The 26,393-nt window shown below is 35.5% G+C and overlaps 1 protein-coding gene across 6 annotated transcripts in view; it reads left to right on the top strand.

Annotated features, from left to right (window-relative positions):
* Positions 1 to 9,609, top strand: part of LOC149246351 (uncharacterized) — a 240,733-nt gene extending 231,124 nt beyond the window's left edge. For 5 of the 6 annotated variants that reach the window (XM_089457879.1, XM_089457877.1, XM_089457875.1 and 2 more), the window contains one exon: positions 9,240 to 9,609. In XM_089457879.1, coding sequence (XP_089314005.1) covers positions 9,240 to 9,330 — 91 coding nt within the window. In that variant the 3' untranslated portion in view covers positions 9,331 to 9,609. Of the gene's footprint in view, positions 1 to 8,202; positions 8,253 to 9,239 lie in introns of all 6 variants that reach the window. The other variant, XM_089457880.1, reaches the window with a different exon arrangement.
* Positions 9,610 to 26,393: the final 16,784 nt, after the last annotated feature.

Raw genomic sequence — 26,393 nt, 5'->3', positions numbered from 1 at the left:
ATGATTGACCCTGCAAAAAATTTTAGAGACTAGATCTTACCCTCAAGGGCCTAGATCTAGCTCTATTCCGTCCTTTACCTCTTGATCTCACCTACAAAAATGGATGCACAAATACCCAAAATGTAATGACCCACCTATAACTATAAGTAAAATACGAGTATTAGCATACATACGAGACCTTCATACAATAGCTACGTATGCATGGACCCGCATGTATCGCATTATATATAAGCTAGTTACTACAGGAGGAGATATAAATTAAGGTAATGAATTAATACCTCACCAAAATATCATATATATATGATAAATCCTTAAACTAACAGAAAATGTTAATTTTAATTTACAAATTAAAATTTAAAATTTAAAATTAATAAAATAATAATCTAGATTAATTAAAATTATAAATTAAATAAATCAAATTAATTCATTAAAAAAATAAATAAACTTTATCAAATCAAATCTCCATATCCGAATAAAATCAACAAAATCAAATAAATTTGGTTTTATAAAATTACATGTATCAAAATAATGACACGGAGATGGGAGGAAGGCGGTGGACAGGGAATTAAAAGGAGGAAGGAAATCTTGAGAAGGGGGGGAGGAAAAACAGAGAACAATTTCAATTTTAACACAGAGATACAGATACTCTCGAGTTTTGAGTTTTGATTGTACTGGAGTTTTTGGGCACAGGGGATCAGATTGCTTCGATTGGAAAGCATTTTGAGACTGTGTACCCAGGTTGTACCCAGTTCGGCAGGGTGGTTTTGGCCGTTTTGGTAATGTAGCCAGAACAAGAATTGCAGCCAGGACAAAATTACAACAGAACAATTGCAGTAGAGCTTCACAGCAGAGCAGACAGGTTGGTTTTCATTAGTTAAATTATTTAAATTCTGTGTTAAATTACATATTCTGATTTTTGAATTTAAGGTTCTTACACAAAACCCCAAATATATACAAAATCTTAAAACCCCAAAATTCTAGTTAGAAATAATTTACAAAAAATATACTTTACAAATATATCTACAAAATTTACAAATATACAAGGGTTTTAAAGTAAATTTTGAGAATAATTTTTTTGGAGTTTTTCTTTGATAAATAGCTAATAAAACTTTTGAAATTAGGTGCAAGCTGCAACCTTAGTGAAGTTAGATAAACCACAACAAATATCTGAAGTCCAAACAAAGTTAGTTCATGCCCACAATTTGTGAACTTCGAACCCAAGGATCAGGGGACTTGCAAACACTATATATTTTTCTCAAGAAAGCTTGTTAGACATACTTTTAAAAGTGGGTTTGAAGAAAAATATGAATTTTTCCTCAAAATTAAAAATTCGACGTTGGAGATTAAAAGATCATCAAGCTATTTTCAATGGTCGATATTATTTTGACAGGTATCAAGCCAACTAGCCATTATTTTCCATTTGGAAGGGTTTCTCAATAAATAGAAGTCATTTTACTTCTATTTGGCATCTCTAGATAATGTAATTTTTGTAATGTTGGTATTGAGCGATTTCTCTGCTGAGAACATTTCTGTATCATAATAGAAAGACTTTGGGATTCAATTCATGGTGTTCTTCTTCCATTGATCTGTGGTATGTGTTAGTTATGTGCTATCCAATATTGTGCTAAATGGTTTATATGAATTGTTATTTCATTTGTCAGTGATAAGAACATTCTATTGGTAAAATATATTTTTTATGCTAGGTGATCTCTTTCACCATATGATCTAGCGATTTCACTTGAGAAAAAATATAGAGAGCTACAAGTACACTAGCCCTTGTGCTCCAAGTCCACAGACTGTGGGGAAGAGCCGACTATGTTTGGGCTCTAAGATTTATACTTGGTATTTTAATTTTGTAGAAGGGTTTGTGGCCAATATTCTAATTTTTCGGAAATTACATTTATCCATTGCTATTTACCAAAATATTTCTCCAAAATTTTAATTTGCAAAACATTGTATATCTGTAAATATATTGTAAAATAAAATTTGTAAATTATTTCTAATCTATTTTGTTTTGCAGCACTTGCGGTTTTATTTTGGGGTTGTCATTTTTTGTGTATATATTTGGGGATTTGGAATTCTTTGATTCATTTGTGCAGGTGAGCTTCAAGGTGATTGAGAAAAAGTTTGCTGGGGCTTTGAGCTAGATCTAGGCTCTTGAGGGTAAGATCTAGTCTCAAATAAATTTGCAGGCTCAACATTCAACATTTTTGTAGCGTTTTCATGGAGAAAATTTTTGTTTGCAGGTCTTGGGAAAATTTTGGAGGCGCTAGCCTAGCCTTCTAAGCCCTAGTCATCCCCCTTTTTTCCCTCTTAGAGGCCTCAACCTCCCTCCAAGGGAACCGTCCAGCCTCATCGAGGCTTCAGCCCCCTCCTTTAGCCCTTGCCGTAACCCCTAAGGGGCATTTCCCCTAAGCCGTAGCTCTTAGAGGGCTTGTGGCAGGCCCTAGAGGCCTTTTCCCTTAGCTGCTAGGCCTTTGGAGCCTTTTCTTGGGCAGCTGCAGGCTTTGGAGGCCATTTGGCATTGGTTCCTAGCAATTTAAATTTAGAAATTTGGGTTTATTTGGCTAACAATTGGTTTTGCAGATTTACTAGCCTCTTGGGCTAGGGTTTCAAGGGCCAAAAGTGCCATTCAAGGCCTCAACCAGCCATTAATGCCCTAGTTGCAGTCATAAAAGGGCTGATCCATTGGTTTTTAGTTGACAAATTTGTGTTGCAGGTTATTGGCCCAAGTCCCAAATCACTTGGAGGACAATTAGTCATTAAACTAGGCCATTAGGCCCAGGGGTTTGCTCTCTTCCTCCATATTTTTCTTTCTATTCTGTTATGCAAATCTAAATCATAAATCATTTTATTACAACAGTGTATTCAGTAACTAAAACACTCTAAATCTAAGCCTAAATCCACTAATTGATCATATAAGCCCTATGTTGCAGGAAACATGGTACAGAGGTCTGTTTTTGTACGTCAACTGGTACGAAACGAGGAAACACATTTGGTATGGCCGTGAAACGCGTTTCCGGCCGTACTACCACGTTTCCCGAAATGGAAACGTGGCCAATACGGCCGGAAACGCGTTTCACGGTCGTCTTGTGTTTTTTTTTTGTTGTTGTCTTTAATTTGTTTTTTAATTTATTTTTAGGGTATGTTAGTGACTTCTAGTTGCTTCTAGATGCGTGTCTAAAGTTATAAAAGTGAATTTTTGCCCTAGTGTTGATATGCAGTTCATCAGGAAGTTTGAGGCATATGCAGTTCATGGTAATGTTAAATTCTTAAAGTAAAAGTGATATTCTCTTTTATTTTTCATTTTCATCATTTTACTTAAATTTTTAACATTACCATGAAATGGCTTAGGATGTTTGGGAGTGGTTTCGCCCTCATTGGATTTCTTATGGAGAAAGTGGAATTTTAGATCTCACTCAAAATCCAGCAGACTTATCTGTTTTTCAAGTTTTCAGGATTGGGGGGATTGCAAAGTTTCCATTGGATTTTATCATGTACTAGGGTATGGAACCTGTATTTAATCAAGAGAACCAAGCCCTCTATGTAGGGGAAACTCATGTAGGGTACTAGGGTATGAAACTTGTATTTAATCAAGAGCACTAAGGTCGTTCGACTATGTAGGAGGAGACTCCCAATACAACAGTGGTCCTTCTAAAGAATGGGATGTGGATGCTGAAAATCCTGATTTGAATCTCTCTCTTGCAGCCTTATAGTCTTTATTGTACTTGCAGCCTCATATATTAATATAAATAAAGGCTGATTTTGAGATTTGGATATATAATAAAGGTTGCTTTTGGATATTCCGATATTTTTATTTTCATTATGTGATCATTCATGAGTAAATGTGATGTAAATTAAATCTTAATGTTTAAGTGTAATAAATTATAATGCATCATTTATGCTTTATGATTGCACATATATATATATATATATATATTTAAATATTTTCAATATATCTATATATATATATGTATATATTTGCATTTCCCCGTTTCCAAAATTTGGAGAGGTCGCGTTTCGTATCGCTTCCCGTTTCGAAAACTTGTACCCGTTTCCCCGTTTCGTGCAACCTAGTATAAGACATTGAAGAATACTCCTGAGTCACTAAAGATTAAATCTTGGATCATATTGATTGCATGCAAGTGGATTTTGTGAGTTGTTTAATTAATTTTCAAATCTGATTCATATGCTACAGCCATCTACATTTGAGTTACAACAGTTATTAAGTTCATAAGAATGACTTAATAGCTCATTAACAATCATATTTTACATTTATACTGTCACTTGTGTTTATTGGGCTTATATGTTTGGGCGTAATTCATAATTTGTAAGAGCTTTAACATTAGTGTAAGGTCTGATATAAAGATCTGCAACAGTGCTAAAAGAGCTGAAGCTTATCTCATTTCACCTGGTCTATGTTCCTTACATTTTATGAATCTTGGATAAGTATTTAATTGTGTGATTGGGTCATTTTATACTGCTGCAATTTCATGTTTATTGGCTGATCTATAGTTTTGTTTTACATCATTGGAATCTATCTTCACTCTTGCGTCATCTCACATAAGTGTTCTAATTAATTGATAAGCGCCTTGAGTAATTGTTCCAAGTGACATTGTGGATAAATGCTCTATTACCATTAGATAAGTGGATTTATAGTTCACGATTAAATTGAATATCTCTTGTTGATTATATTTATCTTTTCTCATTTATCACTTAAGCAATTGTCTATTGGCTACATTTTCTGGCACCATTGAGTTTAAGCACTTTCCTCTTATGGTTGAGATTCTTATTCATCTAATTGTCCGAGTATTTCATTGTTAGTGATTTAAAGGTCATTGTAATTGGATACATAAGATCATAAGTAATCTCACCTTAAGAGCACTCATCATCTTGTATTTGCATACTAGGCCTAATCCTGCATTAATTAACTAACCTCCAAGCATAAGCTTGGTTGATAGAAAGATAGGGCCGACCTTCTTCTTGTAGTATGCGAAGGATAGACTCTTTCTAGTGGTCAACACAGTGACCTTGTAGTCGTCAGATCCACAGTGTTTGCAGCACTGGAGGCATCGGGTAGTTAGATTTCAAGGGGAGTTATCATTAACCAAGCCATTGCTTGCTTCGCCTTGACTTTAGAGACTAGCCTCAAAACAACTGAGGATTAAGGGATTCACCTAGCCAAACATTTAACTAAAATAAACCAAGACTTTGCAACTCACCTAGGTTGTGGGATTTGCATGGCATATAGGATAGCAAAAGCATATCCAAGCAACAATTGTTCATCCGGTCATTTGGTATATAGTTGATATAAAGCAAGTATTTGACTCCATAAGGCACTGGTCTCGTGCAATAATTTAATCTAATCTCTAAAACTTGCTAAATCAACCAAGTGGCTAGGCCATTCAGTTGTGTCTCCCAGATTTGTTGGTTGCCAACAAATCTTGCATTCTCAAATTCCATAGGGACTACTCCCCATAACCCACTGTTGGGAGACAACTAGAATGGAGAGGCCAGAGTTCAGAGTGACAACCCCCGACTTGTTAGTTGTCGCATCTTACCTATACATTTTGAGCGACAACAAGTTCTTCTATTGAATCTTCAAAGGGTTGCTTACTATTCCAATATCTTTTTCAAGGGAGGATCCAAGACCTCAAAACTTCCAAGACTTCCTTCTATCTTCCGAACAAGAATCCAAAACTTCTCTTCTTTCTCCTTGAAGCTGTGTTTTTCCCTTCTTTACCTTAGCTCTGATACCATGTTAGAAATTCATAAAGGAAGAAAGATTTTCTTATCTTGATAATTACTTGTGATGTATTTGTTCTTTATGTTATCTTCTTTATCTTCTTTTCATCAAGCAATTACCAAATCATAAAAGCATGAAGATCAAAACAACAAAGGACATAATGTGTAGGCTCTCAGCCAGGGAAAAACCCCTCTCCTAGGGGAAAACCCAACAAAATTCTCTTCTTCTTCAAGAACCAATTCAAAATGAGACAACCAAGACCTCTAGACCAATAACAAACCTTCCTCCATCCACCAAGTCGGCCCTCCAAGAAAGACTAGTCAAAGTCTAGTCAAGACCTTCAAACTCAATACAAGTCAAACCTAAGTTGCATGAAACGCTGAAACGTTTCGGAGTTTTCGAAACGAGTAAGTTTAGAAACATCACCTTCCAAAAATGGAAATGTCGGCTGAAATGTCGGTCGAAACGTCATATATGTATATATAAAAAATATATATAAATAAATAAGTGAATAACACATTATCTTGCAAGAAAAAAGGGAATAATACCCATAGATGACAATTTAGAAGGAAGAACAAGCCTATATTAACTCTAATAAATGATTACATGATGGTCGAGTTTCGGTCGAGTTTCGGCCAAGTTTCGAAGTTTTGGGTACGGGTACGGCCCAAAACGTTGGGTTCCTTGAAGTTTCGTGCAACATAGAGTCAAACACTTCAAAACCAAGCCAAATAAGGTCTCGGCCTCTTCCTTGCTCTAAAATTCTCGGCTTGCAATAGCTCGGACCTGTGGTAACCCTAACTGCTGGAACTTGTGACAGATGTCAGAAACATAGATATTTTCGGTCTTTCTTGTTTGTCAATTGTTCCTTCCTTCCTCGCTAGGGTTTTTCTTCTCTTTCAATGGGATAGACCTTCCTTTTATGCCTTTCGCACTTCTTTTCTTAACTAGGATTGTAGATTGAATTGCTTCTTGGATGGATATCGAATGTCTCTTCTATATATAGTCTTCATGCGAGGTCGAACAACTTTCATGAGGCTGACTTGACAGGGAGCTATGCTGACTTGATGGAGGAGGGACAAAACCTATTTTTGATACAAAAATATTTTTCTTTCTTTACATAAAGAGCCCAAGAAGGGTCTAATACATGATGACTAGGACAATGACTCATGACACAAGCCTAGAAGCACTCAATGGGTGATTTGACCTATAAACAAAATAAATAGAGCATGAAACCTGTGCTTGTAAAAAATATTTTTTCTTTTGAACTTTACAATAATTTCCTTTTGTTCTCTTGACAAGTACATAAGAATTACATCATGTCATGAGCCAATCAACAATTATGAAGATCGATACTAGTTACACTTTCAACAAATCCTTGATTGTTTGATGTTGCATATTTCTTTTCCTTTGATTCAGTACTGTTGTAGTTGTTGGTCTTTGATAATATCCTATCACATAAGAGTTCATTGATGCCAGATTCCATTAATGTTGCTGATTTCACCATCTATTTCTCTGGTAATGTTCAGTTCACTTCCTCATATTTCTTTCATGCTTTCTTGCTAGTGAGGATACCTGTGCAGTTCTTCTATCTTATTATCTACTTTTATCTTCTGTGGTTTTTCTTCATTCACACTTAATTGGGAGAGAATTTCATTAAATGTATTCTTTCCCCATTTTTCTTTGGTCCTCTGTTATGTACTTTATCTCCTCAAGGAGGATATCGACTTCCTCAATTATCTTTTGATGACCTTTTAACTTCTCTTGCTTCTTATTTGAAGGCTGAAAGGTGATGCTATCCATTAACTTCCTTCACCCTTCTCAATTATTGCTTATATTTATGATAATACCTCATCGACATTTAGTGCATCTTCAATGCTATTCAAAGTTTTTACAATCATCTTTTATCGTACCTTCATTTATGATCTTTTGATTCTACTTTTCAAAATTTGAAAATGTTAAGGGCTTGATTATGATCTCGGAACCTTCTTATATCTTTATTTTTCTTTGTCAATTCTGCCTGCGTCATTTTTTTCCTCGTTCACCATGCATATTTGGAGTATGTGTGTATGTTGGTTTATCATGCTTTGTTGAGTATTGAGTTCATAACACAGTCTAACAGGATTGCCACTTTTAAAACTTAAGCACGTGTAGTGCTTGTGGCTCAGCTCAAACAAATTATGTGTTGAGTTATATGCTTATAATTTCTTACCCAGTTTCACAAGGTAACAACATACAAATTTCTTAAACGTTTTTTATCGCATCCTTTACCATATGTATTATTTTAACTGAAGACAGTTTATCATTTTGTCATGGGTGGAGATAATGGGAACATCACTATAATTCCCTTTATCTTAGGTGATTAACTCATTTGGAAAAGACAGTTTGGGCATTAGATCTCTGTAACTCATTTGGAAAAGGACAACTCAGGCATTAGATTTGTGTTTTTGAACCAGGATTTTGCACAGATGTTGCTGCAAAAGGAAGAAGCATTGAAATATGGAAGGTAGTCAGCTAGCTAACTACAAATGACTCAGTACTTGAAATCAATTTATTAGACTAGTCTCCTTTACTCTTTGCTGCCGGGGAATTTTCAATCCCTCCGTACACTAGTGTCTTTTCCGATGAGATATTTGAGAGTTGTTAAATCTTTGAATGGACATTTTCAGCACCCCACTAAGAACCGTTAGAAGCTTTAATTTCAGTGATGTGAACATCTTCAATGGATTTGGTGGATGAAATTCAATAAAACTCTCCCATCTGAAAATGTCAACACAATTTGCAACTAGTTTCTTGTTTTAGGTTAGACTGTCAAGATCAATATAATGTTTTTGGATTTCAATGGTGTTTTTCTAAATAATGCTAACATTACCTGTATCAAATTTGGTAGTTTAACAGTACTTTGCTAAAATTTCTTAGTATTTCTCCAAGAAGAACATGTTCCATAGATTTGCCATTATGGTGTGATTGAGAATTGTTTTTTATTGCTGATCGTTGCTGAATATGTGGATGTAGTGTAGTTAAAAGGACAAGATTTGTAGATCCAACGGATTATGAATGCCACTTTTTTATGCTAATTTGAATTGACAGTATTGCCTCGTTTAATTGCACTGAATTTTGTGGACTTTGTAGAGTATTAGTCAGATTTTCATAAACCTCCACGTTTCTTTTTTCCCCTTTCCCACTTTGGTGATAAGGTGAGATGCTCTTGAAAAGATAGAAATTCTAGCCATTCTTTTCGATACAGTTAAATTATACCGTAGTCATATATACCATATAAAAATGAATAAGTAGCATTAGAATGTTCAATGTACAAATTTCCCTTGGAATAAAATGATCGATGGATGATATTCTGGGGTGCCCAAAATATTGAGAACTTTAGAATTTCTCTGTTTGCTAATTTGTTATATTGGAAAAATCTTCTATTGCCAAGACTATGGCCAACAAGAGTAGACAATTGTGAGTTATTGAAAAATGTATTTATTTTTTGCAGGGCAGAAGTTGGGGAACAAAAGAGGCTTCAAACTAAAAAGGTGCAGTCCTTAAAAAAATCTGCAAGGAGGAATAAACGTAGTTGGGATTAAGTAAATTGGACACATCGAACGTCATGTATATGCTCTATTTAGTTTTGCCAGGGAACATCAGTGATATTTTCTTTTAGGATTTGTTTCTTGACCAAATTGCACAAGTAGAGATGATTTGAACGATTCCTGTGATGGATCTTGCCACTTACGTGTGACCTTTGTCGTATATTATACTAAAAATACAAAGAAACATGAAATGACCCATGAAAAAGGAAAACTTTTAAGATTAACGCCGTACTCTACTTAAACTCTAAAAGATGTTTCAAGAAGGTTGTTATATGTGTATTTTGTTGTTCATGCATTTTTTTTTATATCATCATGTTTCTGAACACCCCAATCTCTATAGATCTTTAAATCTTAAAATTTTGACATCTGCTACTTTTGCACCCAATTTGCACTGGACCTTGTCCCGTGGTCATGTTTTTGTAAACTTGCAGAAACGATTTAGTTTTCCATAGGCTCATTGTATACAAAGGTAGGGAAGAACTAGTTCGTATGTCGTATGTTTGCTAGAAACATTCAATTAGATGAAACGATTTCCCACTTTGGTAACTTATTGCTGATTATTTTTTGACAGTAAATATTCCAAGAACTCCACAATGTTTAGTTTTGTGTCATTTGCAGTTTCGATCCTTCTAGTCTTCTGATTTCAATTTAGATTGTGGAAAGAAAATTCAATTTCATTGTGGGCTCACATTTCCATTTCATGCCAAGTTGAAAGTGATCTGTCACATAGTTGAACAATTTTTGTAGGAGAACGACCTAAACATTTGTTTTGTGATAATGGGTTATTTGGCTTATGTCCTTTCGGCTGGGATGGTGTCTCTATGTTTTAATGTTCCTAAACATTTGTTTTGTGATAATGGGTTATTTGGCTTATGTCCTTTCGGCTGGGATGGTGTCTCTATGTTTTAATGTTCCATTGCTTGTAATACATTCTAATGATAAAGAAAATATGTGCGTATCCGTTTTACCAACACATGCTAGAATTCTTAAATGTGGAAAGAATATAGTCTTGAAAAAATCAACCATACTGTTACCTCTTCAATTCACAGAGGTAACAATTCACATCTATGAGAAGGTGGTTTTGAAACACAGATGTTGGAAATACTAAGAGGGGTGAATCAATAATTCCTTATCAATTAGTATTTCTAATCTTTCTTAAATATTCAGATTATTCAGAGCATCAATGTAAACATAAAACCATCACATCACATCAATAAGGCAATGCACAAGTTTGGCTCAACAAAAGCTCAGTTATGTATGTTGTATATACAATATTTACCAGACAAGTTTGGAATGAAGTACAACACTCCCAAGTGGTTTTACCAACAACAGGCTGGAAGGAAGCAAATGCTCCCTGAAGAATGGGCTCCTGTATCAGGGATAATGGCCCAAGTACAATAAACTGCTGTCACTTCAACTACCCTTGCTTCTACAACTGCCACACTGTCACTGTCCACCGCTGCCACCTCTGCTACTACTACTATTGATAACTGCTACTTCTCTCTGTCACTGCTATTACTGACTGTTATTCACAGTCGTTGGAAACTTGGAACTGCTCTAGACATACAATCTGTCACATTGTGCACATCATCATTATCATAGATCTTGAGTCATTGTCACAAGGCCATTGTACATATTTCTTCACTGCCAAACATCATGGATTCATACATCACTGTTATGTTATTAGATTACGATTGAGTCCAATACTAGCACATAAAACTCCGAACACCAAAGTAATTGTGATATTGTCAAGGGTACTGCAAAGACATGGTTAGGTCACAACCAACCATCATCAGGTCAGATCACTGTCATAGATGTCTGCCATAGGTGAAAGAACATAGCACAAACTTAAACGAACTTGTTTTCCTTCAGATCCTTACCAAAATATTCAGCGGCCCATATCAAATGTCATAGATCGCTGCAATACATTGGAGAAATTTTGAGGTCTAAAATGAGCCTCAAAACAAAAATGTACAACTAAAATCAACTTTATAAGAATCAATAGGGTTCAAGATGATGATGTCAACCATGAGGGATGATTCACCATTTTTTGAGTAAAAAAGTAAAAATAATAAAAAATAAAAAGAATTAAAATACTAATGTTTCAACTCATATTTTCAACTTATCTCTCTATAGTTTTACTCATATTTCATGTAGCAGGGTTTATCAAAAGTATGCAACATGGGTACTCTTTGGATGAGGAATTAAATTCTGCATCCAACGAGTATTCCCACTCAAAATTTGAGTAAACCATAGGGATATAAGTCGCAAATACAAGTTGGAAAAGTAGTTTTTTAATTTATTTATTATATTTCACTCTAAAATTTGATGATGTAATCTAATTGTATTTTATTATTTCCATTATTATTTTATAATATTCTTTAGAAAGCCCATTTTATACCTCAAAATTTCTCAGAAGTTACTGTAGATCAAAGGTTCATTGTAACACTAGTATATGTCATAGGCTCACACAAGTCACTGCCATTTCCCTTGTTATCCAACCATGCTTAGGTTTCTGTTTATGTCATCATGTTTCACTGCCTATTGTACCACAATGTATATCAATAGGGTCATTGTCTGCAACAACCTTTAGGTGATCAATACCTTAGCACATACTCAAAACTTCAATGTATATCAATAGGGTCATTGTCTGCAACAACCTTTAGGTGATCAATACCTTAGCACATACTCAAAACTTCAAAGAATACTCTGCATATTCATTAGTCTTGTAGGTTTTTGTCATGTAATTTTTTCACAAACAAATTAGTATCGACTAGATCAAGACGGCTGTCACCAGTTTTTCATAAAGGAACACTGCCATAATTGTTATAGATGCATTATGTTCTATCATACAACTATCAAATCATATATCACTTGCTGCTTGTTAAAGTGATCAACTCAAAATGTCACTGCTATATTTCACTGGATGAGGGCAAATATGACCACTGCTATTTTTACAACTACAAATTACTGTAATATTTAGAACAAGTCACTGACTTCTTAATGCCACAAAGGTCAATGCCACTAACTTTTGAAGATTAGGTTGTTTTGTTTCACAATCAAATCATGCTTATGTCTACGAGACCATTGCTAGCACTAGGTTTGCTCTAATATTTAGATGTATGTGCGAGCCTATGTGGTAAACACTGCTTCATAATGCTTAATAAATTGCTTCAAAAACCACACACTATCACAAATGACTTGCAAATCAAATTCTAGAACCAATGAAACCATAAACTCATAAACCGTCAAGGTCTGCAAGATGATTTCAAGATGTAAGTTAATTTTCAGAGAGATATGTTTGATGCCTTTGAGATAGGTCATGCGATGGCTTCTTTAGTTTTGCAACAAGTTTAAGTACACATAGTACATTCATAATCAAAGGTGCAACTAATCCATTATAATGGTAAGAAATGCATCAAATTGCCTTCATACATCAAAAATGATTTTAAAACTTGTAAAATTCGCCTTTAGAAAATGACAAATGAGCACTGTTGAAAACTTCCTCTGGCTTCTTCCTATAAATAAAAAGGCTACATGGACTTTTGTTCTCCAAAACAACTGTAAAATGCTCTTATAAACAATTATGGGCAATAAATTATCACATGACAAACTTGTGGTGCAATGTTAATGTGTGAAGTTTAGAAAGGCAAGGTCTTAGGTTCAAGCCTTCTTGTTGCAATTATTTTGGGATTTTGCATAAAAAATAATGCATGGTTAATTACATCATCTACGAAATCAACATCCACATCTTCATGTATCCTCGTCTGGGTGTAGTTGTAAATCTTGTAGCTTATGTATAGGAGGTCAATGTTTGATTCCCGCAATTGCACATTTTATGGCATTTGTTTTCCAAAAATAGCTTAAAAATTAAAAAACCTTTGGACTACATAACATGCCTATATATTATGGTGTAGTGGTAAGGCGGAGGGCTTACCTTGACATGGTAGGGGGTTCAAATCTTACTGTTACTAGATTTCATGCGATATAGTTTTGATCCACCAACTAACTCCACCACACATTGCGATATAGTTTTGTAGAAGGTCCATGTGGTGTCACATTTCAACCTGTGGTTATGCCATGTGTCAACTTGTCATGCCATGTGTCATCCTATAATCATGCCACATGTTAGCCTTGAGTGTTCTATGTGTTAGTGTGAGTGTACCATGTGTCAGGCCCATAAATTTTGAATAGTGATCATTTGAGCACATTCAAATTGCACTAGAAATATCTTGGCGAGCTTTTCGACATGGAGACTTTTTTATCAACATTTGAGACAATATATTTGGATTGGTTGTAGGAATCTTCCTAGATAAATCCTTCCCACTAAGAAGCATTCAAATCTCCAAAATTTTGATTTTATTTTACAAGTGAGGGTATAACTCCTTCACTCTTTTGATTTCATTCCATTGTACTGCACTTGGATGCATTCTATTTAGACCCACACAAAGATATTCCACATCACCTTTTCACGAAGTCCTCACCTTCCTAACAACATTACCATCTTCTTGCAACACATTGAGATATTCAGAAGCAAAATCATCAACATAAAGAACTTGAACAGTCACACCTTGATCCATAAGTGTAGATTCAAGTTTTCAATATTCATGATTGAATACCTCTGCATATATGGAGGTAAATCTAGTTGAAAACATTGTCACTGATCTTTTCCAAACTTGTAAACGAACCAAACCTGATTGGTTCTAGCTTTTTACCTTCACCTTTAAGACGTTCTTCGCTGATATATAAACAATTTTAATCATTGACTTGGAAGTGATAATCAACTCGATGCTTGTCATGCCTAGTGTTATAGTTGGCTGGGCTCTTTTCAATTTTCCTCGCACAATTTGATGGACCAATTAGATCTTTTGGATGAACTTCACGACTTTGTTTGCATCACTATGTCCATCCATCTCTAAATCTTTCTAAAAAGTGAAGTCTGAAAGAGACTTTGGAAAATATACAAAGCTTGTCTTTAAAGGAGACATTTGTGTAGAAGAATGCATGCCACAATTATAGGCATGTTCTGCATAATGCAACTACACATCCCAAAGCTTAGGATGCTTGCTACAATATCCTTAAAGTAGAGGCAATTACCCATTGACCATTTTATTTTTCTATCAGTTTGCAGATGAAAAAAAATGCTTTTCTGAAGCTTGGTATCCATTAATCCCCATAGAGTTGACTTGAACATCCCAAGGAAGCGAGAATCTCGATTAGATACAATGATAATGGAAAAACCAAATTGAAGCCAAACTTTCTGAAAAAGCATGTGTAGTCTTATCTCTTATCACCTGCTTCTTACAAGGCGTCAAGACACATTTTGCTAAATCTATCCACTACCACATACAAGTAATCATGCCCTTTTCTAGACATATGTAGACCCCCTACAAAATCCGTAGATACACTTTTCCATTGATGAGAAGGTATAGAAAGTGGCATGTACAAATCTAACATTCTATTACTTGGTTTGCTAGTAGCATACATGACATATCCTTTTACATATTTGGACACAGTTTCATTCATATGAGACCAATAACAATAAGGGGAATTAAGGGGCCTTTGGCAAGAGAAGATATTACTATTTCTATCTCTCTTGCTTAAAATAATAATTATATGTCCCAAAATTGCTAATCAATTGGTGATTCTCGAGTCAAATATAATTGAAAAATGTAATTAGTGTCGGTTTTCATAATGTAATAAAATGTAATTTTTATCATGGACATATTTATTATTATTATTATTATTATTATTATTTTTGGTCAAAGCATGTTCTTCATGCTTATAGAGTCAATTTGAGTCACAAAGAATTTATTATGAGTCAAAAAATATGTACGAGTCAAGTCCCATTTGGACTTTTGAAAGAAAGAGAGATTTTTATTTTTTGGTGTCAAAGTGTTTATCACAAGACCAAGTCGGCTCCCCTTGAACAACTCAGACTGAGAAGCAGCAATTTGACCCTCATGGGCATGCATATATATGAGTCAACTCAACCTCTTGGAGATACACTCACTCGTCACACAACACATTGATTTCTGTGCCAAATAAGAAGAAAACTAAAGTCAAAGGAGAAAGTCAAAGGAGGTAAAATTCAAGATTTTTGCCCTAAGTTAGCTCACACATGTGAATTTTTCTAAGGCAATTTTTTTGCTACTACAAGCTCAAAATTTTAGGAGTTGATCGGATTTTAGAAGGTTGACCAATGCTGACTTTGTCTTGATTGGAGTAGGAACACTCATTGGATGCATAATTTAATTCCTCATCCAAGGAGTACCCATGTTACATACTTTCGATAGACCCTGTTACACGAAAAATGAGAAATATATGAAAAAACGTGATTGCAATAACAATTTTTATGTATTTCTTATTTTTCGTGTCGCTGGGTCCATCAAAAGTATGCAAGATGGGTACTCCTTCGATGAGGGATTAAATTCTGCATCCAACTGTTGAGAAATCTAGGGGAAACTAGATTAGGTGATTTTTCTTTCTTTGATAACTGTTTGTTATGTGTTTTTACTTAACTTGATTAACTTTTTCTTTCACTTGATTATAATTGGCTTTTTTATCATCAAACAACTACCAAACAATAAAGAACAATGAAACAAGAGGACACAAGATATACGCTATCGGCTAGGGCCAAAACCTCTCCTCTTGAGAGGAAAACCAACAAGAACTCTTATCTTCTTATAGAACTTCAAATGACGAATTCCAATACCTATGACCTTTGACCAAGACCCCTCCAAGACCAAGTCAAACTTCTTCGTAGAAGAACTTTCTTCTAGCAAAGTCGACTCAAGTCAAACAAACTTTACATTTGTTGCAACTTCTCTTCTTCGACCTTAACTTTAGACCTGCAATTTATGATTGCAATTTCAACGACTGCAGAAACCCTAGTTTTTAACATTGTAAACTTTGAAACGAGAACTGATACGATTATCCGTTTCGTTGAGGTAGCAAAAAAGTCAATCGATTTTCAAAAGTGGTGATATAGAATACACATTTTTTTAACATAGTGTTTGACACTTTAAATTTCTTTATGTACATTAGTTTTTAGAATGTTAGTGATTTACACGCTGATTTTAAAAGTGTTGATTTTGCATTAGGTCTTTTTTTTAAAAGATCTATTTTTTGACTTTAAATTTTCTAATGTATTAAATGTGAATAATTATTTTCTAAATTTAAGAATTTTTGAAGTGGTCTTCTCCTTCATATTTTCTTGTTTTTCTTTTAATTTTTTTTGTAGTGAGATTTTTATTTTTTTGCATAATTAAGAAGGTGGTTAATATTTTAAAGTTCCTATATTCTACATATTTATATATATCTTTAATTAATGTTTCAATTCACATCAAATAATTGTCTCAAAAAAAATAATTCTTAACAATTGACATAAAAATAACCATTTTGAACATAAATATAACTAAAAAATTACACATTTTGATAATTTTTTGCTAGAAATGACATGTTAAAATCACAATTTTTATAGGAAAAATTTAACAAAAAATGGTTAAATAATAGTTGTTGTTGTTGTTTTTTTTTAATGAATTTTATGTCAAAAAATAATATTAATTTTTCAAAACATAATGATTCACAAAAAAATTAAAGCCAAAAGCACATAATACAAATATTGAACACATAATAACATTAATTGAATACTTATTCTTCGGATAAAATGTCAAAGTCAAAACATTACAGGTATAACTAATTAATGGTTACAAAAAATGAGCTTAATTTCCAAGCATAACTTAAATTTAATTAACAATATCACGTAATCTAAACTCTTCATCCTCTAGAGTTTCATCTTTGTATTTTTCCACAATATTTTCTACTTCATTTTGCTCTTTTAATGGATCTTTGATGTTTGCGAATCTCCCAATGTATGCCTTTCCAATCATTGCATGTAATGGTGGTTGAGGTTCCTTTGCCTTTTTTGTCACACATGTTTCACTAAAATCCCCTTTCTTCAACCCAATTTCTTGCATTGCATATGGAAAAAATTGAAGAGCATTAATTCTTTGCTGAATAAATTTGCACTGTACTGGATCTTTTCAATGACAATGCAATTTCTTCATTTTTGTAGGCAACATGCTAGTGTTGTACCTAATATCAAGCACAAAATAAATAATGCAATAAATTAGCATAATGACATATAAATTAAGAAAGAAGATATTGAAATTCAATTCTATATAATAAAACTTACCTGAGGCAGAAAATAAATCCAAAACCCAATCTCCTTCATTTGAACATAAGTCTATAAGATAGTTAATCAATGACTATGATTTTTAATAGATGTTAACTATCTCTTATTTTGCTTTTTTATCGTCATATGTTAATTCTTTCACAACAACATCATAAACCAGTACTTGGCTATGACTCTTTCCATCTACTGGATTAAAAAGCATAGACATATAGTTATCATCTTTTGTCCAACTATCAATATGGATGAACTCTCTTCACGATTAAGAAGATTTGACTTTTGCCCGTAACACGAAATAGTAAAAGTTTAATTAACTTGTACATAAATGATTTTTTAAACATTAATCAAACATAATTCCCCTGACTTCACACAAGATAATATTTCTTCGACAATTTTTTCATCCTTCACTCCTTGCAATGCTCTCCAAGGCGTGATAGTCATATCTTCTGGAAGCTGTTTCATTTCAGGACCTGATTCACTGTTGTTACATATAAATGGTTTAGACCTTTTGACCTTCTTGTTTTTAATGCCAATGTTCTCCCACATGCTAAAAATATCATTAATCAATTCCCATATCTCTCCAGTACTAAATGCCAACTTGAAAATGTCATCAATACTTCTGAATATATCAATATTTACTCCGCCGCCTTTTGAACTGATTTTATCCTCAATTTGATAGCCTATTTCCATACAACATTCCTTTCAGAATTCTATAATAACATTTATCTTAGCCCACCACATTTTTCTTCAAATTCATTATGAATAAATCTAACCCTTTGGATGAAAGTCATAGACATCCTATATTCATTATCTGAATTATGATCCCATGCCAATTAATTTGCTTCTGTATCTGATAAACGAGCGTAAATGATACATTTCATTGTTTCAAAACGTGGGTTGTTGGATATTCCTCCATCAATTGCTTTTGAACTTCTATAGAATGGTTCCCCCCAAGCACATAATAATTGTATTCCAAACATTTTGACTTATCAAATGCTTCTTTGTTGGGAACTTGAACTGGATCAACAAGAAGCACATAATTAACCACATGAGCATATGGGTTTTACCTCATCAATGTATTCAAGTTATGAACATGCAGGTGGTGTGGCTTTCTGATTTGATATTTAAATTGTTCTTCACTTGGTTTATAGATTTGTCTCACATTAAGTTGAAATGTACGACCACCCTCAATTAAGTTTGTCTTTGTCAAGTTATGTCGAATGGCATTTTATTTTGTTTTAATAATGCCATCCTCTAAATCAGCTCCTTGGGTAATGATTTCCTTGTTTTCTTTTGAATTTTCACTAGAATCTTCACTGTTCGCAATGACTACTTGAGAATGTTCAACTTTCATTTTCTTCCTCCTAACATTCTCATCATTAACTAGAACAGATACATTCTTGGGCATAACAACTTTTGGTCTTTTATGGCTCTTCTCTTTTTTAACATAAGTTCTAATGTCATCCTCAGTAATGGCAACATATTATTTAGCGTCAATTTCAACTTCCTCATCTTCAAAAGTAACTTGTTTACATTTGCTAGATTTATCCACTAAAGACATTTTTTTTTATGATCCCTTGGATGTAATTTTGTAGCATCTTGAATTACTACATTTTGCTTTTTTGCTATATCCTCTTTTGTCCCTAAGTAGAAACCGCTGACAATATTCATAATATCTTTCTCTATGAAATGAATGCCTCCCAATATAATTGAAAGATTTTCAATAAAGTTTTATCAAATAAAATATCATATGTCAATAAAAATTAAGTTATAAAAATATAATGATACAGTTACAATAACGCAAAACACAAATATAAACAAAAATACTTACTATATCTTGTGCAATGTCATTTATAATTTGTTTACACAACTTTGTAGATTCATTTGTGGCAGTTTTTTAAGTACATAAACAACTTCAGTGTCTGGTATCAAACAAATGTCTATGAATTTTTCCAACACCTTGTTAAAATTTGGGCACCAGAGGACAAGTGGTTTCCTAAGGCTTTGATCTTTGGCCTAGGGAAAAGTGTCCAAATTTATTTTTTACTTCTCTCCTAAAGTGACTTTATAAGTCGTAAAGTCAATTTAATTTAAAAGTGGCTTTATAAGTGGTAAAGTTACATTCTAATTTAAAAGTGATTTTATAAGTGGTAAAGTTAAGTTCTAATTTAAATATGACTTTATTAAAGTGAATGAAGAATTAGAAAGTGAAAAAGTGACTATGGAAATAAAAGGCTAAGTGGGTGAGTTAAAAAATAGAAAGTGAGAGTTAAATGCACATTTATTTACATCCCTAGATCTAAATGAATCTCAACCGTTAGATCTTAGGGTAACCCAAAAGGTCATTTAGAGAATAAAATGAGAAGAGAAGAGGAAAAGATCAATTCATTTTTTTATGAGCATTTGAAAGAAAGAGAAGAGAGAGCAAGGAGAAAATTTCTTAGCAGTGAGGAAGTGAAGGAGAGTAGCAAGAAGACATTTCAAAAAATCTAGGCAGCAACATTTATTGGTAGGCATCCCAAGAAAAAACCGTACAATAGGAAAAATGCACAGAAATCAAGGAAGAGGGACAACAAGTTTTGGGCACATTTTTCGAGGCTGGACGTACAATATTTAATGTTGTTTTATTGCTGTAAAAATTTCTGTTTTGGCTATTTGTTGATTGGCACGATTTTTGAGGTGGAGTTCAAGGATGAAAATCAAGATAAATTGTAATTTTTGGTTGCTGGAATTTTTACTGCGTATTTCAGTTTCGCTATAAAAGCATTTTCAGAAATAAAGAAGAGCTCTCAAACTGGTTTTTCCCAAGAGTTGTAGGGGGTTTTTCTAGGGTCACATTGACCACAAATCACTGTGCTATTTTTTGTGTGTGGCTATCATAATTTTGTTGTGTTTTATTTTTGCAATTTCAGCAGTTGTGAAATCTTTAAATTTGTGTTTTCAGAAAAATATTATCATTTCCAGATTTTAGAATTTTTATCATGCTTGGATTTAAAACTAAATGCATGGAGTGATAAGGAAAACTGATAACTGGAGTGGGGGTTGAAATTTTTTCATGGTATCAGAGCTTGGTTCGCTGAAAAGTGTAGTTTGGGACAATAAAGTGAAAATTACAACACGCTGATTTTTACACAGAAAACATAAACCTTTACCACAGATTTGAAAATTTCAATTTGGTAGGACAGTGAAACATGTCTTTGGGTTTGAGAGTTGAAGACAGGTTGGATGGGCTGAACAACTACAATGCATGGAAGGAGAGAATCCAGAGCGTCTTTGAGGAAGAAGAAGTCTGGGGCATTATGGTAAATACCACACAGAATCCAGTAATAGTACCTGCTAACCCTGTACAGTTGGCATAGTCTAACAAAAAGAATGCTAAGGAAAAAAGATTGATTCTGGAAGGAATCAAAGACCATGTCATTCCTCATGTGAGAGGAAAGAATTATGCACATGAGATGTGGATAGCCTTGACCAGTCTTTACTAGAGTTCAAATGAAAACATACAAATGGTGATAAAGGAGAAACTGAAGGCCATTAAAATGACTAAGACTAACAATGTTACAACATACCTCACAAAGATCACTTCAGTGAGAGATGAGTTGGCAGCCGTAGGTGAGATCATTGCACCCACTGAGTTGGTGAGGATTGCTTTGAATGGTCTTCCCAAGACTTGGGAGAATTTTGTGGATGGCATTGTTGCACGGGAAAACCTTCCCGATTGGGAGAGGTTGTGGGATGATTGCATTCAGAATGAGATCATAAAGAACCATCTTGGGGCAGCCAAATAGGTGGAGGAGGATGACAATGTGGCATTGTTAGCAAGATGCAAGAAGGGCAGAGCTAAGAAGCAAGCTTCCAACAGTGGAGGAAAAGACAAAGGTAAAGGCAAGCAATAGAATAAGGAGAAGGACTATTCCAAAGTCAAATGTTGGAATTGTCAAAAGTTGGGACACTATGCTATTGTGTGTCCAGAGAAGAAGAAAAGAAAGGGAAAGACAAACCCATGGAAACTTCTGCAGAGATAGAGAGCTTCTCAGAGAGATTTGATCGGGAGTTTGGGTTCATAGCTTGTGAGGCCACTAGTGCAGGATCACATGCCAAACAGGTTCAGAGTGAGTGTGCATTCTCCGCTACTAGCAGAGCATCTTCTAGCATTTGGTATGTTGACAATGGTGCTTCCCGCCACATGATAGGAGTCAAAGAGTACTTCTTAGAGCTTTCAGAGGGTGATACTGATATGGATGTAGTACTTGGTGATGGAATCATTGTTAGAGGAGTCAGTGTGGGGACATTGACATTTGATAGGGGATCCAAACCTCCCTTGAAAGTGTCAGATGTTCTATATGTGTCTAGAATGAAGAAGAACCTAATATCTGTCTCAGCACTTGAGGATAGAGGGTATGATGTGTTGTTCAGGAGAGGGCAGGTGCTTATATATCCTAGGGGAACTCCAGTTTCTTCAGCTAGAGAGATTGGTGTGCACCATGCCAAGGTGTACAAGTTCTCATTTCAGCCCCTGATGGCATTGAGTAGTAGCACCTAAGACAAGACCGACATTAGATCTAGCAATTCAGAGTTGTGTGAGATTTGGCACTGCAGGATGGGGCGCATGTATCATGGGGCCTTCAAGTACATTGCAGGAGATCACCACTAGTGTGCCAGATTTTAGTTCTGATCACCTTGATGTACGCAGAGGATGTGTTATGGGGAAGTTTGCCAGAACCCTTTTCCCAGCAGTGACAGCAGAGCGACTAGGATCCTTGACTTGATTCATACTGATGTGAGTGGTCGGATGTCTCATGCATCTTTGAGTGGCTATGAGTACTATCTTTTATCCATTGATGACCACTCTAGGAAGACCTGGATTTATTTCTTGAAGACCAAGAGTGAGGTCTTAAAGCGGTTTCAAGAGTTCAAAGCTCTTGTGGAGACCCATACAAGTAGGAAGATCAAGGTCCTCAGGTTGGACAATGGAGGGGAGTATACCCTTTATGATTTTGTTGATTTTTGTGCTGAGGCAGGCATTAGGAGGGAGTTCACAGTTTCTTGCTACCCCTAGCAAAATGGGGTTGCAGAGAGGAAGAACAGATCCATTGTAGGCGCTGCCAAAGCCATGCTTCATGATTAGGGGTTACCTCTATTTTTGTGGGCAGAGACCTACAACATTACTGTGTTGGAAAAACTGAGAGGTGGGGGGTGAATCAATGTTTCTTTTCAATTGTTATTTTAGCAGTTAAAACATTTGTATTCAGAACACAAGATGAACAATAAGAATAAATGATTTTATTAATATAATCTTTGCAATAAAATAGGTACAAATATATATGATTCCAATCTGTTGCCAGGCACCAACTTGGACTTTTGTGAGGCCCCAACCTCTAGAGAACCAACTTTGTTTTGTCAAGGCACCAACCTTCGACCTAGGAACACCAACTCCGAGGACACCAATCCTTCCATTTCTGAGGCACCAACCTCAAGAGCTCCAACCCTTTGCTGTCAAGGCACCAACCTTGGATATAGGAGCACCAACTCCAAGGACACCAATCCTTCCAACTTCTGAGGCACCAACCCCAAGGGCTCCAACCCTCTGCTGTCAAGGCATGTTTGATAGTAATGTTCTGCTCCCAAAACTCTTCTTTACTGAATTTTGTCTCTTTACAGCTTCACTCTAGTCTCCATGCTAAAACATCAATGGAAACCAGTCTTCATATGAAGAAGTCTTTACAGCTCTTCATACTGTCCACATAGAGTCTGTAAAATTTATCTCATGATGATATCAAATAGCCATCATGATCTCTGATAATGTCTCCTCACAGCTTTAGTGAGTCTACTATTAGCTGCACTAAGCTCAGCATAAGAACCAACTCTCTATTTCAAGCCTTTGTTCTCACTGTCATGGTGAATGCTTCTAGCGTGACTACTGGGAACTGTTCTTGCTATTGCAATCTCTTAATTCCCAGAAATACATTTACATATGCTTCAATATTGGTGCTGGCTACGGTTCCCTTCAAGCGATATCAAATGAAACTTTATTTATTATATCACAGAATTGGTCTTCAGTATGCATTACGTACCTGATTAATTCATCACAGGTTTGAGTCTTTCACAAGGTAACACGATCAACAGAGTTGCTTGTCCTTCGACTGCCTCTTTTCTGGCTGGACCTTCGTCTTCCTTCTGTCCTGCTGGACCTTTCGCCTCTTTCTATCCTGCTGCATTATTGGCTTCCTTCTTTCTTCCAGTTTTCCAACCTCAACCACCTTTTTTATCTCTATTATATAAGCCTGATATGCCGACCTTTGGCTTCCTCCTCGCTCGCTTGAGCTTCGGATTCCTCAACGCTCACTCGACCTTTGGGCTTTCCTCCTTCGATCGCTTTAGCTTCCTCTGCGCTCGCTTGATTCTTCGACTTCCCGATATATGGCTTCCTCTGTCTATTCGAGTGTTCCAATACTCACAGGACATGTTAATTCGGAAGAGATGCCGAATTACAATAGTGTTGCATATTAAAAAATATCAGAGAGGCCCTTTTTAATATTCATACAATAGTTCACAGACATCGCATTCCTTCAATTGCAATTGCGGCTTCTGGAGGTCTTTTACAAGTCGTGCCCATACCATAGCTGATGGCCGATTTCCCCTACCGGATGCAATATTATATTAAACTGATTTTAATAAGTCCGTTGGGTCCAAAACCTTATCGCAATCGACGGTTTGACATCCCTTAGAGACTAGCAGTACAACGCAGATCTGATATTACATTTAGTCATGTTAAATGGTGCATTCGGGTCCACATTATTATCGCAATCAGCGCTTTCAATGTGGCAAGGCTTTACAAGAGGTTTGTGATATGGCGGATGCAATATTTCAATAGGCGGTTTACAATGGAGCCGCGGGTTCGCATGTATTTCACAATCAGAGGTTTCAGGGGTGACAACCCTTCATAACTGCGATTAGCAATTAAAATGTCACTGTCGATCTGGTGCTCAATTTGATGTTTGTCGCTTAGCCTGATCACCAACCAGTGCACTCGATCTCCACCATTTATCTCCTTCCATTAGATCAATGGCTGATGCCTTTTCTCGATCAATCAACTTGCATGACACTTTGTGACTATTGATCTGGATCCGCTTGATCTGACGATCCAAAATGATTTCAGGTGAGACACAACCATAGAGAATACCCGCCTGATAAAGCAGTTTTTCTCTCTCCTCGGCTGCTACGTGTCGAACGGTTAATGGAATCGGGTGACTACCCTTCAATACAGCTTACAGCTTTTTGTCCGCCCGAAATACCACTTATGGTTTTGAGAAACCACCTCTTCGCTGATTATCTTCCACGCTCTTCCACCATGCGATGACCGTTGATCTATGAGATCCAACGGATCTTGTGCACTCTCCGTCTGTTTCCTCCTTAACTTAATCTCGCTTGCTTTTGATGGACTCTGTGTTAAAACCACGGTTTCTTCCACACTCCGTTTAACACACGACATTCATATATCGATTCATTCACTTAATATTGGATCACCATCGATCCATTCAGTGGGAATACAAAGAAATACACGGTTAACTGTTGAACGCGGATACACAAAGTAACAAGAGTCCACACCAGGCATGAGTCTTACCCTCTCAGCTCAATTACAATGATGAATTGACCTCTGTCTCAAACGCCCTCTAACACTCAACCTCTCGCTTCTCACTCAAAACCTAATCATCTCAACTCCCTTGAATTTCCGCTCTTCTCTGGTCCGATATGGCTCCTCTGTTAACTCCTTTGATACTCTATAGTTCTTCTTTGGCATATATTACATGCGATACTCCTGATATGGCTCCTCCTCAATCTCCCGCTCTTACTAACTTGGCTTTCCTGTGGCTTCCAATACCGCCCCAATACCTCTTCTCTGCTTTGATAGCTCTGCTCTGATAGCTCCTATGACTTCCGATATTCTCTCCAATGGCTTAACTGTCTTGGCTTTCCTCTAGTTTCTTCTCATGGCTTCTTGCTCCTGTTTCTTCACGGATCTGCTCTACTTCTCCTTGGCTTCATATCGTCATTTAGTATCCTAGAATATTTCTGTATTGACATACTCCTATTTCTTCATGGATCTGCTCTACTTGGCTTCACATCATTGTTTATTGTCCAGAATATTTCCATATTGACATCAATGACAACCTAACTTAACAATCTCCCCCTTTTTTATTGATGGCAATATTCTTCTTCTCTCCCCCTTTGACATCAATGGCAAAGGAGTGCACAAGGACTCCCCCTGTCGAACTGCTACTCTTCTTCATGAATAGTAGATCTTCATTAGTCTATTACTCCCCCTGTCATAATGTTCTATTTTTTTTCTTTTTACTCAAGATAGAAGGATTGCCGTAACTAGCACATTATCCCCTCTTCATGTCTCAGAACTACTTTATCATGGCTTCAACAATGCTTTGGTTTTGTTAGATGCTGCCAACTACTCTTGCTTCATACTTCATTCCCAAATGTATCTGTTTGTTTGAAGGTTGCCTTTATTTGTGTCCATAATTTACTTGTTCTTACATTCAATCCCTGAGTCGAGACATAAACTTCTGTAATAACAGCAACACGGTTATTTGCCCTATTTCTCTAGTATAAGATGACATTCTCTGTTGTCCGAATTTCTACTTAGTGATCAAGTGGAAAACATATTCAACACCAGTACAAAGAATAGTTAAGAGATCAAGTTCTTCAATGGAGTGCTCATGAAAAATGATCTTTATCAATGAATGATTGTTAATATAGCTCAATAAGGATTTCATAAGGACCGTTTCACTAATAGCTTCTGCAATAATGATCAAGAATCACAAGCTCCCCCTAACTGTATGCATAATCTCTT

The sequence above is a fragment of the Pinus tabuliformis genome, chromosome 7, assembly GCF_031772625.1.
Source record: "Pinus tabuliformis cultivar Carrire ecotype Pingquan chromosome 7, CPIR1, whole genome shotgun sequence".
NCBI classification, from domain to species: domain Eukaryota; kingdom Viridiplantae; phylum Streptophyta; class Pinopsida; order Pinales; family Pinaceae; genus Pinus; species Pinus tabuliformis.
The sequence above is the reverse complement of the archived record's forward strand: the minus strand, read 5'-3'. Positions and strand labels throughout refer to the sequence as shown.